The 16,399-nt window shown below is 35.7% G+C and overlaps 1 protein-coding gene across 3 annotated transcripts in view; it reads left to right on the forward strand.

Moving 5' to 3' along the window:
* Positions 1-1,156: 1,156 nt before the first annotated feature.
* Positions 1,157-16,399, forward strand: part of cyld (cylindromatosis (turban tumor syndrome)) — a 41,550-nt gene continuing 26,307 nt past the window's right edge. For 2 of the 3 annotated variants that reach the window (XM_028438205.1, XM_028438215.1), the window contains exons 1-4: positions 1,157-1,545; positions 6,575-7,117; positions 10,841-11,155; positions 13,310-13,415. In XM_028438205.1, coding sequence (XP_028294006.1) covers positions 6,626-7,117; positions 10,841-11,155; positions 13,310-13,415 — 913 coding nt within the window. In that variant the 5' untranslated portion in view covers positions 1,157-1,545; positions 6,575-6,625. The remainder of the gene's footprint in view (positions 1,546-6,574; positions 7,118-10,840; positions 11,156-13,309; positions 13,416-16,399) is intronic. The other variant, XM_028438226.1, reaches the window with a different exon arrangement.

Raw genomic sequence — 16,399 nt, forward strand, 5'->3', positions numbered from 1 at the left:
TGGACAAATAGTTACTTTTCTTGGCAATGAGTTACTTTTATTATATACCTTTTCGCGTGACGTCAATACTTGATAGCCAGTACGTATCCAGTATGTAGCTCTTTGTGTGCATTCCTCTTCAAAATGTGTCACATCAGAGCATCAGAACACAATCTTACAGCCTTTCTTAATTATTGATGTGCAAAGAGCAGATAACTTAAATCCCGGCCTAAACTAATTGACCATGTGTAATATTGATAGGCAAGGTCTATCCCTTAGACAAAAAGTACATTCATAAGAAACATAATAATAATAAAAAAAAGAACAAAAACAAATAGAAACATAACATTAGTGACACTGAATAGCCATTCACAGTGTGGGGTACGTTACTCTGAACTTGCAATATATTTATATTACTAGTTACTGGGATAAAAATGTAATATATTTCTATTACAATATTACTGTTTTTTAAAATGTAACTGAGTTACAATACTTTGAGTTACTTTTGGTCCAGAACATCAATTATAACACAGTGATAATGTTCAAATAACATTGGTTTAAATTTTGTTTCAAATACTTCTGCTGTTTCAGGAGCAGAAAAGCTCTTTTTTGTTCCCCATAAGTTATATTTAATTATAATGATCAATTTTTCTCCTCAAATAATTTCAAACAGTGAGAAAACAAAGCAAATATGCTCCTAAATTAAACATGCACGTAACTTCAGATACTTCAATGGTAACTAGTAATATATGTCCACTTTTCACTTTTGTATTGAGTTACACTACTGAGTTACTTGAAAAAGGAATATATTACTGTAATATATTACAAAAATAACTAGTTACTCCCAACACTGTTCATTCATAATGCTATTAAAACATCAATATTACTGTCACAATTTGATTTTATTGTTGACTCCCAGCCCAGAGTTCATTTTCTTTTTTTTTATATTTCAATTTTTTATTTATTTTGGGTTGATAATAGTCATGACTCGATTGGTTTGAAGTGCGTACTTAGTTGGTTGAATTGTTCCTGCATCGCTGACTGCACACTGAATAATTATCCCTCAGAGTCACACTGTAACCTAACTATGTCCTTCGTCATCTATGGGAAAACCCCTCAGCGTGTCTGAAGGTTATTGACAAAGGAAGTAGCCAATCAACGCGCGAAACTGTAGCTCTCAACCAATGGTTGTTAGAGACGGCTTCTCTACGTCACGCATAGACGCTTGTCAGGTTGTGTCCAGTAAATAATATATTTCACATATATACGACAGATAAACTGTGAGATTTTACCTTCACGTCACTTGGGAAATATATGTGTAAATGTCGTGTATGTGTTTTAAAGGGTGGCAACCCTCTGTCTGCCTGCTAGCTGCTGACCGACTGCCCTGGCCGTACTTTATGTGATACATGGTCGGTTTGCTGGCTAGCTTCATTTAGCCAGGAAGCTAATCAGAGGTTACTGCAGGAGGAATAGGGCTCGTTTTCTGAGGCCGCTGTCACACAAAGATGGGCGTTTGACATGGCAGTGAGCCGTATGCGGTGATCGAGTGGACATATATCAAAGGTAAGAAGAGCCGCTGACATCGAAAGGGAAACGTTTGTGTTTGATGCGTTTTAGCTGAGGGTATGGTAGAACCCAGAGGGACAGTGTCCACCCAGTCACACTCATTTACACAAACATCTGTAGCCAATGCTGACAACACCTGAATGAGCCCAGCTGTGTCCTCCTGGCACCTTGGTCAGTGGACCTCAGTTTGGTTATCGTTAGGTTAGATGGACAGTCAAAGCTCTGGCTGGCGTCAGTCACTGATCTGCCCACAGACAGACACACACACAGACACACACAGACAGGATCATGTCTGTCTCGCATTGCTTTTACAAAATCTACACATCTACCACACATAGATGTAAAAAACAATATAGATAACTACATGCAGAGCAGGCTCTTTCCTGTCATAACAGATGACTGAAATCTGAGGCGTGTTTAGGGGAATCCCATTCATCTGCTGTTAGTATCACTGCCTATTCTGAGATGATCAGATAAATCACCGAGTTTACCTTGTTTTACACATGTGGAGTAGAATAAACCTGTGTACTAGGGCTGGGCGATATGGACCAAAACTCATATCACAATATTTTTTTTCCTCAAAGTGGTGATATAAGTTTTACATGTCGATAATTTTAATTAAATTGAAGTCTGACCTGAATACCAATTCTTGGTTAAATTTGCTGACGCAAAATGCCACACAGCCGCATGCACAATTTGTGCCATTTTTAGCTTTTTCTCCTCTAATGGACAGCACGTGTGAATGAGTTCTGTAGTGTGGATTGTTTAGGGGAAGATCTGGGTTAGGACACACTTAGAAATTCATCGAACTGTACTTTTCATGCTGTTCTGAGAAGTAATGAAAGCAGCCACTCCTAAAACAATTGTTTTAAAACAAAATAAACTATAAAAAATACATTTATTGATATAGGCAATATTGTAATTTTCTTTATCACCAAAAACAGAAAACTCGATATATCTTCAATCTCGATAATATATCGCCGAGCTTTACTGCGTACTGTTTACTGCACCATTAAAATAATATACTACCAGTCCAATACAATACAGGCAATTCTATTTTAAATACACATTAAATAGTAGAGCACATTTGTAGATATGCTGATCTGGAAGTAATGCATCAATATTATTCATATTTGGAGAAAGTTAGACACAATTTTTTTTGCATTTGTATAATTTTTATCGCTACATTAGATTTAAGTAATACGGACCTACATATTTACATTTTTATTATTTGGTTGCAATAACTTCTCTGTAAAAGTCTGACATCCTTTGCCCTCAGTTTCATTACTGCGTTGCCCCTACTACTGTTTCCAGTTCTTTTTTTTTTTTGTCTTTAACTATTTTTCTTTCTGTATTTCCTTCAGTCGTGATTTGTTTGTCAATTATTCTGCTCTATGAAACTCATTGATCCTATATTAGCAATGTGCTGTGCTTTATGCGTTTACCTTTTTGTCCTTTGAGAAGCATCCAATGAACTTTAATTCAAAGCATTTGGCAGAATTTGAACAGATGACATGAATCAAAAACAAAACCTCACATTTGTTTTTAAGTGCCAGATAACTGGGTTACATTGGCTGTCATAAATCCCACGTCATCATGATTCTATCACCAGGCTTCAATGAGGATCTTGAGCAGTTTCTTCCCTTTTAATAATATATACATTATTCCAAATTTTATTCATAACATTCATGTTTCTGGGATGTTATTGGTTAAAGCTGCTTGAGATGATACTGTGAATATATATTAGCGATGTAACGATTCACTCAAGTCCCGATTCAATTCGATTCACGATACGATTCTCTCACGATTTATTTTACAAAATGCGATTAGCGACAAATGATGACTGAAAAATATTTCTAGAAAATACTGTATTATTTTTCATTGTCAAAAGAATCCCTTGATAAACTATTCAAAACATTGCAATTTAACTAAAAATAAATCTTGAATGAAATAAATAAAGGAATGATACAAATGAAGAAGCCTATTAATTTAAATTCTGGTTCTATAGTAAACAATGCAAAACTGCATAATAGTTCTTTTTCTTTTTAAAAGTGCAACTGAAAATATATTTTGTGCCTTAACAATTGGACTTTTAAAAAAAAAAAACAGTCATTGTACTGTATTTACGTCATATATTTGTTTGAACCAGCAGAGGGCGCTGGTAACCCAGTGGTCAGTTGGCATGCAGATATTCTTGCACTGAAGAAGAGATGCTATACGCTAGCAGACAGAGCTAAAAGAAAAACGTGATATTTAACAGATTTTCACGTAATATTACAGATATTCTTTCGGTGCTAAAGGGGTAAGGAATCATTTATGACCATGTTTAAGAGTAGAAGGCGGCCAAAAAGAAAGTAGTAGCAGATTCCGCCCGCCGCCTACACTTCTGGAAATGAAAAGGATAAATATATAGCGCCCTCTGCTGTTTAAAAAAAATGCAATTCAATTTTCACAGTATCGATGTGAACCGGGATATATATATATATATATATATATATATCAGTGGCGGCTGCTGGTCTTTCATGCAGGGGAAGCTCATTTTCTGCCTACTTCAGAAAATATATCTGTTTATTTAAATGTGAATTCTAGTAGAATTCACATTTTGTTGTCAACAACTATTTGTAGATTATCACACACGCACGCGCGCGTAGCTGCTGCGCGCTGGAGTGTGAGTGTTTGGTCAAAAGTCTCACAATACAAGCAGTAACAGTCTCCACAAACACCAAAAACAGACACTAGGTTTGTCAGAAGTTAATTCGCTATGAGAGGATCAGCAAAGTCTCCGTGTCAACACAGAGCAACGGACTGAAATATTTGAAAAACCCGCCTGTGTGCTTACAACGTCATACTCTCTGATTGGCTCATTTCGCTGTCAATCAAAATTGAATTAGCCTGAGACAGATCATCCAATCATCATCCATTATTCCAGCGTCCGGAACAGACAGATCCAGCCCACTGCTCCATAGACCTCCTGTGAAGCCCGGCGTCCGATGGGCGGGACTAAGTGCGTCATAACCGAGCATTTATCCAATGAGCGTCTAGTTTGACTGCAGTGGATCAACCCCTAAATCGTCTCCCATTGAAGTCAATTGAAGCTGAACTTCACCACTGTTTATTAACACTGTGACGCTGCGGTAATGAATGAAGAACGTCACGCTGTCACTGTCAGTTTCCTGTTATAAGAAGCTGATTCTGAACTAAACATACATGTGTTCTGTCATATATTTAGTCAATGAAATGTACACACAACACTACATATTTGACCACTGATTTTAGGGGAAGCTGAGGTTCCCTTGTAGTCTTAAAGCATCCGCCACTGATATATATATATATCATAAAACAAGATTTTCTAATCTTAACGGTTGCAATTTTTTTTTTTTTAGTAATAATTTATTTTAAGTTTGTTGGGAGTTTGATTTACCTAAAAAAAAACGTCCAATTGGTTAAAGCAGATATTCGTTCTCCTTACTTTTCCTGCACTTTAGTATGTGTATTGTTACTGACTGGATATTAGTAAGCTTTATTTATTTTTTTCATACCTGTTTATTTTATTTATTTCTAGACTGTCCTGTTAAGGTCAGAGTGTTTAAGAAGTGCAGTCCACATGTTTACATGTTTCATGAAACTTGAAGTTAGTAAGATATGTTGAAGAGGTAACCTGTGCTTTAACATTTATATTTTATATTTATTTAAAGTTTAATTAAATCTGAAATTCTTTATTATGAAACAGATTGACTCATTGCTTGTGTTCATTGAAAAATACATGACAAGAGGCCCTTGAAAAAATAATTGCATATTTAATAACAATCGCAATATTGAGGAAAAAATTTGATTATTTTCCAAAATTGTTCAGCCCTACTTTAGATCAATAAATTGAAGAGCATTTGCTTGGAAAGAAGATGGAAAAGGTTTTTGCTCAAAAGATTGGTTTCCCTTTCCACCGTAAACACTCTCTTATTATGATTTTCAAAAAATTTCAGGCAATGCATTGTGGGATTTTGAGTCCCACAATGTAGTTTTTTTCTTTTTTTTTTTTTTGAAAAGAAAAAAAAAAAGTCGACAAACGTTTTGAAGTATTTTTTTTTACTTCATTCCGAAATTTCTTATTGTGATTTCTTGCTTTCCTTTGCCACACAAGGAGATGTTGATTTGCTGGACTCCATTTTTGTTCTAGTTTCTTCTCAGTATTAACCTTGATGTCACCTCACTCCTCAAGATGTTCAGTTTCAACTGGATTTGGATCTTTGCATTTAAAGCTTAAAATAAATATCTGTCATTTATTGCCACAACTTTCCATCCGTGACAACATCAGGAATGTATTTGAAATTACTTTGGAGTTTTTGGAGGCAAACACAGGAAATCACAGTGAGAATGAAGTAAAAACACTTCAATGCATCTGTCCATTTGACTCCACATCCCATAATGCAATGTGTCAAACTTTTCTGAAAATGTCAATAACGGAGCGTTTAATTATAATTGAGATGCAAGCAAACCTTTGAGCAAAACTTCAACCTTTTACATCTTTTTTTTTTCATTCTTTCAATGATCTTTGTTTTATTAATCTATGAGGCCTATGCTATCAATTTATATGATTAAAAAAAAATGTTATTCTACAGCAGCTTTCATTTTTTTTAAATTTTCAATTCAACTTTATTTATATTGCGCAAATTACAACAAATATTTTTTATTTTTTGATTTGTTTAACCTTGTCTGCACATGCTGTCGAAGGTCAACACTAAATGTAGGTCAATCTTTTTGCCACAGCAATGCATGTTTTATTATTATTATTTGAGTAATTAATTTTATTGCATAGATGTGACATCACCAGCCCTCCCTAAGGAAAGATAGGAAAAACTTTATTCACGGAAGGATATGAAAAGAGAGGGCAGTGTTACATCTTGGTAAGGGGGAAGGGAATAGGGAAGAGGAAGTCAGGGTAGGACAATGGAAGCTTTAATACATGCTTTTTTCTTTCAAGTGTATGAAAATGGTTTCATAGTTTATCAACTGTCATTCTGTGCTTCAGACCACAGGTCAAGCTCGCCTTGACGTTGGACCTCATACCTAATATGCAGCCATGAGCTCGGCCCTGTGGAGCCAGGAGAAGCCCAGTGGGGGCTTCAGGGAGGACTGGCGCTTCTACATGGTGGTGAAGGAGTGTGCAGTGGATAAGCCTCCCCAAAAGACCCTCAGGATTCCACGGGGCAGCCTCGGTCAGGCCTGCCAGGAGCGCAACAGCCTGGGACGAACACTGCCCCCATGTAAGGGGAAGAAAAGTCTGCGAATCCTGGACCAGACCAACGTGGTGCTGAGTCTGGATGAGCGGGATGTCTTGGAGCTGGACGAGAAGCTGGCTGAGCTACTGTTCCCCATCACTAACTGTGAGGAGCGCTTCGCTCTGCTGCGCAATAAGTCTCGGCTTGAGAGGGTCCGCGATATCGACTGTGGTTCCAAGGTGCGTGTGCAACTGCGCTCGGGGGATGAACCTCTACCAGGTGTGGTCCGCTTTAAGGGCTCCCTGCTTCCTGACAGAGCCCTCTCTGGAATCTGGTTTGGAGTAGAGCTTTTGGTAAGAGCTCCTTTTTCTCATTGAGGATGTTGTCTACGATACTTTATTCATGTTTGTAGAGTGTGCAGAAGAATCCAAGAACATACGGTTAACTAGTTTCCTGCAAATATTTGTGCAGATTTTGTCCTCACTAATTAAGATAACTCGTTCAGTGTAATAGTGCTCAGAGAAACGAGTTCAATGTGTACTCTCTACTCACTTTACTTTATTCCAATCTTTAGTGACAAATTAGAGTTTTATTTTGAACAAGAAACAAATTTTTATGGGAATTAATTTAAATAATACATGTTATTTATAAGCTCCTTTCAAGATACCCAAGGATATTTTACAAAACAAAACAAATACGATCAATTTAGAGCTTTAGTGTGATGAGTTGGCCAAATTTAAATCACAGTAGTCTATTCGTTATTAAGTTAATGCAGGCCTAATATTATTCATTTTATAATTAGTCTGTCAATATTTTTATTTTATTTTTAATCCTACCCTATATTTATACTCATTGAGACAACATGGTCTAATTTTTAAGAGATTCCTGTTTTGGAGTCTTAACGCTGCACTTATTTTTTAATCGTTTTCTAAGGTTTATTAAGGTCGGCGAATTAAATCTAACCCACAGTAATAAACAGGAATGTCCCGATACAACTTTTTCATTTCCGATATGATACCGATATTGCAGCCTTTCGTATCGGCCGATACCGATATTGAGCCGATATCAGCATGAATCGTACACACTTCTATATATATATATATATATATATATATTTATTTAATAAAAATATAATATATTACTTTTTTCGTAGTGTGGAATGTTAGAAAAGGCTTGATTAAGTGATGTTTCTCAAATAGAGAACAATAGTCAACAACAGTAGGTATGAGAAAAACTGACCCATTTATTATTAACCAATTGGTTACACAAATTTTAACCTTCAACATAATATCTACAGTATTCTACATTTGAATAAAATAAATAAAAGATGAATTGGGGAGAAAAAAAAATCGAAAATTTGAATCCGATATCTGAAATTAGTTTTCAGGCTGATATCGGACCGAGATCGATGTCGAATCGGGACACCCCTAGTAATAAAGTGCTGGTTTTGACTCCCAGGGTGAAAACTCTTTCTGTGTAGAGTCTGCATGTTCTCCCATGTGTGGGTTTTGTCCATGACATGTTCTACATTATTGAAGTTTTAGCCAATTATTAGAGGTGGGACGATATATATTGAGCAACAAAATGTTGCAATGTTACAATGTCACGTCTATCGTCAATGGTATGAGTGGTATCACAACGGGAAGAGAATACAAGAAAATGTAGAGATGCTAAAATTCTTGGAAATGAACATGTCCAAAATTCCAGCTCTAAGTTCTTGCACAGAAATGAAAAATAATATACAGATTTTTTTTTTTTTTAAGTATGTCGTGATGATTACAGCATTTGGTTTCAGTTGTAGAGTGCCAGTATGAATTGCTGAGTGGTACTTTTTGCCATTCTACAATATCGTATTGTATATTGTTATCTTAAGCCCATCATCGTTTATCATATTATATCGTGAACTCGTCTTCTCACCACTAGCATTTATATGTACTAGTTAATGGATTATTTTAGGTGTAGTGATGTGTGTTTTATGTCTGTGAGAGAATGGTTTCCTTTATGGTATACTAGTTCACAACTCAATGTTAGCTGGATTGGCTCCAACTTCAACCTGCAACCCTATAAACGATAAAGTGGCATCATTTTATAAATGTATTTCTAAATGTGATCTATTTACTGAACTTTTAGACTTAATCTGTTAGACACACTAATGAATCTCACTTTGTATTTCTTATACATAGCACATGTAAGTGCTCAAGGCTACAGGGAACTATTAAAGCCTCAGTTCTCAATAACTACGACAGAAATAATCATTTGGTGTTGCAAGAGTATTAGGCCAACTCTATTTTTAACACAGTGGGTTTGCACTGTGTTCGAAGGAAACGGATATCAGGATTTTCCCTGATTCTTTATTGAGTTGTTTTGCTAATGAATCCTATTCAAGTTTAAAAGTTACATTTTACTGCTGTCAACTGGTGTTTGGCCTAAAGACTGAAATATGATCATAAAATGTGATTTATTTAGTATAATTCTATAGTTTTCAACACTCAGCGCTCTTTTTCAAATCTTTACATTTTGCATCTTCTCTGCTTTAATCTCAACATTAAGTCTTAGATCTTGATGTCTTATCATTCTCAGTATTTTGAGTTGCTGCACAGAAAGTAGCATCACACAAAGAGTTGCTCATAGTTGCACAATGTAGTTTCTATTCTCTAGTGAGCAGCTGTCTTTGTGAGTGGGCTGATGGAGCTCACACGTTTAAACTGTAGCTGTCTGTAATGATCTCAGCTAGCACATATGTTACAGAAGAAAAACAAACAGATTTTCTGTTCCAGCTCTGATAGAGGTAACGGCAGTGATTCAGCAGTTTGGTTGACATTTAGCGTCTTGTCCAGACATGTTAGAATGTATTTATAATCCTTGTAAGTTAGGCCTTGCTTCTGCTGTAGTGATCAATCAGATGCTCTTATGCATGCATGTTAACATTTTCTAGCTGAGGAAATGCGGAGTAGGCAGACTTGCTGTATCTGCCTCACTTTCATCTAGGGCTGCACAATTAATCACATTTTAATTGTGATTACGATTTTGGCCTCCACGATTAAATATACTTGATCGTTGGCGAGTTTTACATTTAAGATGCGGCTCTGCTGCATATCTAATCAGGCTCTTTCTCAACCCCAGCAGTCAGCCAACCACCAGGGGGCGAAACTAACCTGATGAAAGCTAGTCATGTCTTTTTTTAATACTGGTTTTTATTAAGAAAAAGCAACATGTTAACATGCTCTGAGGTCAGCAACAAGTTGATGTGACAATACTCCGTTAACTTAACGTGGAAGTGAGCGGCAGTCAGATTTTTTCTTAGAGGTCGACCAATATATGGACTTTTTTCAATATCGGCCATTGGCCGATTTTTAAATTTTAAATTTTTATTTAGCCATTAAAGGAAAAAAATTGGATGTATGAATATACAACAACAACAAAAAGTAATGATGATAATAATAGCATGTGCATGGGAGGGGTAGAAGCCAATAAACTTACAAATAAAAAGCTCATATAATAGGATAAGGATATATTATAATAGTGCCTGATCAAATATCTTTATCCTATTATATCCTTAATAGGATAAGGATTTTATTTTGATTTGGTTGTGTACGGGTATATTTAAAGTTATATACTGTACATTTTAAGAGTTCTATTGGTGTATTTTCATTTCTAATATATACATTTATATCATGAGTGTTTCAATTGTATTTCATAATCAATGCGCTTTAAAAAAAAAGTATATCAGCTTCCAAATATTGGCTTTAGATATCGGCTGAATTAAAAAATAAAATAAAATTCTGTATACTATGTAATTGTTGTCACTCTGAGTCTGTAACAGTATATTTATATAGTACATTTTAAATTCTTGGGTAAATTTGAGTATTTATCATTGTTCTTGTTTAAAGCAATATATGAACAGTTTAGAGTGCAAAAGAAAAGCTAAAGATTAGTTAAATAAAAATAGATGTTTTCCTGAAAAAGATGCATAATCGTGATTACAATATTGATCCAAATAACCGTGATGATGATTTTGGTCATAATCGTGCAGCCCTACTTTCATACCATGTTGTGTGTACTCATCTTGTCTGTAGGAGGAAGGCAGAGGACAGGGTTTCACTGAGGGCTCCTACCAAGGCCGCCAGCTGTTCCGCTGCGAGGATGAGTGCGGCGTCTTTGTGGCCCTGGATAAGCTGGAGCTCTGGGAGGATGACGATGATGACGATGGCCTCAGCGAGTTAGAGGTTGACAGCGTCAATCTGTTGGAGGAGGATCAGGACTTCCCCCCTTTGGAGATCAACTCTCGGGTTCTGGTGCAGACGAGGGAAGGTCCTGAGAGGGGAACTATCATATTTTGTGACCTGCTGCCTGGCAATGAGAGCCTGGGCTACTATGTGGGTGTTGACATGGTATGTAAGGCTTGTTGAAGCTGCTTATTTCAGCAACACTAGTGCACAATGGAAACATAGACTTTTATTTGAATAATGTAGGCTGTGCAATTAATTAATTATTCCACTCCATGATTACAAAAATTACATATTCAAGAAAAGAACTATTACTTAAAAAAAAAAAAAAAAAAAAAAATATATATATATATATATATATATATATAATTTTTTTTTACATATGTATGTATATATATATATTTTTTTTTTTCCATATGTGTCATTTGCTTCATAAAACAAACTCCACAATTTTAGATATCTCAAGAAAAATAAAGCTTGGCACACGCGAGAAAGAAAAACCATTATCAATACTAGCTTTGAGTTGTTTAATGCATGCGCATGCAAGCTCTTCCGCCCCGCGGCAACAACATTTTGGTTGACAAATAATTATTTGAATAATTGTGATTTCAATTGACTAAAATAATAGCGATTATTATTTTTTCGAGCCTCCTTATTTTATATAATTGTTTTGTTATTAAATATTTTGCTGTCGATATAACTACTACTATATGAAGTTTAGAAATCAACAATAAATCAGCAATAAAATGATTAAAAATCTCCCTCTCAAACATAAGCAGGAGAGAAAAGGAGTGCACTTGGATTTAAAAAGTTCACATGTGATGCTGACTTCAGCTCTGCTGGCAGTTTGTTCCACTTCTTTGCAGCATAACAACTAAAAGCAGCGTCATCATGTTTACTGTGAGCTCTGGGCTCCACTATCTGACCTGTTTCATAGATCTGAGAGACCTGCTGGGTTCACATCTGACTAACATCTCACTGATGTATTCTGGCCCAAACCCATTCACAGATTTATACACCAGCAGCAGAACTTTAAAGTCTCTTCTGAGGCTGACTGGGAGCCAGTTTAAAGACTTTAAAACTATAATAATAATGTGCTTACACGGTTAATAATAATACATGTCGTTTTAGATAGTTATTGAGTTAGTTGAATAAAGTTAACTAACTGTTGCTTTCTTATTACCGTACTATGTTAACAGTATGGGTATAATAAACTAAAATAGTGCGCTTCACTTTTTTGATATAGTTTATTTCAGTTAAATTTGTATTGACAAATATAAAATTATTAGAAGCCAAGGGAGATTTATTAATGATGTATTTATTTATTTTTTAAAAAATGTCATTTTCAAATGTTGTCCTTCCTGCACTTGTGTCTCAGCCTAAAATTGTTTGTTTTTTATGAACTATTCTAATATCACCATTTATATTTCAAAAGGATTTCCTAAAATGATGCATCCATTATGGTGCTTGATGTTTATATTCATATCTCAATGTTCCACATTTGTGTCCTGAAAATGTTCATATGGATTTAAAGATTAATGTGGGCAAAGTTCAGAACTTTTCTCACTTTACATTACATGGTGTCTCCCCGTTTTTTAAGAATTGCTTCATAAAAAAAAGGCATACAAATGTACTTATATTGCACAAATGAAAATAATGAATTGATAGTAACTGCAAACCCAGGAGATAGTTCAGGATCCGCATGAGGTCCATAAGTTTGGTTGCCTTGGATCACAGTAGTTAGTATCTATGGTTACCGTTGCCAGGCTGAAATGGCATTGTAGCCAGAGAGAGATTGAAATGCATAACTGAAGTATTTTATTGTTGATCATTAACCGCCACACAAAATCAGCACCAACAGCAGCAGTTTCAGCCCACTCAGTGAATCTGAGCCTCCCACACAAAAGCTAGGCAGTCACATGGGGAGTGAGGTAAAGACTTAGTGCTGTATGACCCAACAGCATGGCAAGGGGCCAAAGGCAGCTCAGAGGAGCCCACTGCTCAGCCTCACTCCGCGTCTAGCCTCGCCCTTCTTCCACTAGCAAGTGGTGCTGATTTCATCTTAGAGTACCTCAATGGAGCAGAATCATTCTACATTTACAAATAGAGAAGAAGCAGAACAGTAGGTTGTTCTTGAAGAGAGGTGGAGCTTTTGGAAAGAATATCTAATCGTGTGGAATAAGCATCATGTTTATAAGAGCGGGATAGCGGCTCTTGTTATCCATCAGAAAGACTTTCCTGAAAGCAGCACGTGTTCTGAGCAGGTCTGGGTTGTGTCCCAAACTAAGAAGGAACGCATGGGTGTCATGTCTGTTTCAGGACAATCCTATCGGGGACTGGGATGGTGTGATTGATGGGAAGCTGCTTTGTAATTTTGCCAGTTTGGAGCACACTCGACTTGTCCCCATCTGTGACGTAATGCCAGGTGAGTCATCAGTATTAATTTGTCATAATTTTTATTGTCCTACTGTTCAGAGTTTATTCTGTAGACGTTCAGCTGTCTCCCATGCACTGAGCTCCCTCTGAGCATTCAGAGCTGGTGTTGTGCCTGCAGCAGGAACAGAGAATCGTTTGTATTGATGCCTCACTTGTTTTTGAAAGTCAAGTGAGATACTCTGGCTCTTTGTTCCCCTCAGTGACATTGATTATTTATTTGTAACACTGCCACGACCAGCATTTAAACATGTGGGATGTTATTTGTAATTTTTCTTACATTAAAAACATTTCGAAGCAGAAAATACATGAATTATAGGAAGCCATTATTTGGAGCTAGTTAAAATGATCTCTTTACAAATATAACACTTTAAGACTTTAACATTAGTATAGTAGATTATCTTAAATTTTAAAGCCAGGGAACATAAAGATGAAAAAAGTCAGGTAACATTCAAAGTAAACTTTGTCAGCAGCCACAAAGTAATAGCTCATCACAGTCAGAGCCATGTTACCTCCTCCTAGTGCTGGTAGTGAAGCACCGTCATTGTTTAGGATCTGCCATAAAGCCATCACTCTGACGGAATTTTCCTTCTTGGAACTTCCATCATATCTTCTTGGTGTCCTCCGCTGGGAGCTCTCCTGCTTACTCCTGTTGCACCGAGAAGTGGTGAACATCAGAAGTTGCAATAACAGCTCGAGACACGTCCAAAGTAGCTCCAACACAATAATGAATAAAAATAATATTAAAGAGAATGTGGAAAAATTACTAAAGAAATTGTACCCCAGAGTCGATGTGATTCACCACATCTGTTCGTGAATGGTTGCTCCCTATGTGAATCCTTCAGGAAAGTACTTTTAAATGTGTGTTTTAAACATGACTAGTACAGGTACCATTTAAATGTCCAAATGAAGGCAAATGCAATCCTGTACCAACTTAAATGTGTAAGTATTGAACACCAGCTATCAGTCCTCCATTAGGGCCGCCTTTGAACTAAGTATGGTAGTGAAACAATCGATAGTGGACCGTCAGCCAAATAGCTGTCAGTCAGCTTTTTTGTTTCAAAGATAAAAAACATTTATAGATTTAATAACTTTCTGAGAGTCTTTCTTTTGCAATGTAATTAGTATGTGTGGTGTAGATTGTAATTGCATCCAAACTTCAATTGCAATACTAGAATATTTGCATTTCCTGAAGAAAATACAAGTGAGGATACAAATGCTTGCCTGTGTCACACTGAATTAGCTCTGCATTAGCTAGCATTAGCATTAACATTAGCATAACATTAGCATAGCATTAACATTAATTTAGTATAAACCTAGTGTTAGCAGTAGCTAGCAATATAATTAGCCTAGCATTAGCACTAACCTAGCATTAGCATTAACCCAGTATGAACATTAGTTTAATTTTAGCATTAGCCTAGTGTTAGGCTAGCATTAGCAATATCATTAGCATTAGCCTAGTGTTAGGCTAGCATTAGCAATATCATTAGCCTAGCATTAGCAATAGCCTAGCAATAGCACTAGCTTTAGTTTAGCATTAACAATAGCATTAGAACCAACCTAGCATTAGCAATACTCTAGCAATAGCATTAATCTAGCATTAGCACTAACCTAGCATTAGTAGTATCCTAGCATTAGCAATATCTTAGCAATAGCATTAATCGAGCATTAGCACTAACCTGGCATTAGTACTATCCTAGTATTAGCTGAATATTAGCATTATGGTTGATAATGGGTTGAAAAAATATCACCTTCCTGGAGCACTGCACTTGTTCCAGGTTCAGAATAGCATTGAAGGAAATGGACTTAAGTCCATGAAGAATACGTTTAAGGCCAGATTTAAATGGGACACCCACATTTCAGGGCCATTCTACCCAGAATGCACATCTAGGATGAAGGCGCGCAGTAACTGACCTAAGTGATTGTTTGTTTCACTCAAACATGAACCGATTAAAAAAGGAAATGCTGCTTAGTTTTAATTGACTGAAGATGTTTTTTTTATTTACAATAGGAAACCTGTACAATTCGGCCCATTATGTACAGTAGTGTGAGAATACTTCCAATGAATTAATCAGCTCACACTAAGACTGTATCACTGCTGTACCCCCTGTGAATGTCACATAGATGTAGGGGCATCTGTCACTGGAACAACTCTTTAAACTTTAAACAGACATATTTATTTTTTTTTATTTATTTGATTTAGTGTTTTTTTTTTTCCTTTTGAAGCTAACACTGTTTTATATCATTTAAATTTTGAACAAAAACACAAATAAAATTAAATCAATAAATCTGTGTCCTGGCAAATGTATCTAATGTTTTTCATCTATTTAGTTTTTCAGTGGTTATAGATTTTATGTTCAGTAGAACAAAATTAGATCATAAACAGCTTTTTCCTGGGTTCCTTTATAAAATGATTATGTTATATATATATATATATATATATATATATATATATATAACATATAACATAATCATATATATATATATATATTAGGGTGAGTATTAGCAAGGATATTGCAATATGATACGTATCACGATACTTGGGTCACGATATGATATTATTGCGATAAATTCTGCCCAGTTAATATATAATAGAGATGAAAAATCAAGTGGCTGTATATGTTTATCAGAAGATATTGATCATTCAGAGGACAAATTGAGTCAAAACTATTTGCTTCAAAACATCCTATTTATTTATTATTAGTGTTTTTGCACATTTTCACTGAAAAAAAGAAAATGCAGCGAGACACACTGCCATCATACAATAAAGTGCAACAAGTTTATTTTCACTGAAACCACTGTGTAGAAGTCTCGAAGTAATTATTAATTAAATGTCAGAATTAAAAAAAGAAATCGATTAAAAAAAATAAATCAATTTAAAATTGGCTTTCAAAAAATTGTGATATCTCGTGAAATCGATTTTTTTCGCATCCCTAATACTATATATATATATATTGGCCTAACCCAGGGGTCTGC

Source organism: Gouania willdenowi, chromosome 3, assembly GCF_900634775.1.
Source record: "Gouania willdenowi chromosome 3, fGouWil2.1, whole genome shotgun sequence".
Lineage (NCBI taxonomy): Eukaryota > Metazoa > Chordata > Actinopteri > Blenniiformes > Gobiesocidae > Gouania > Gouania willdenowi.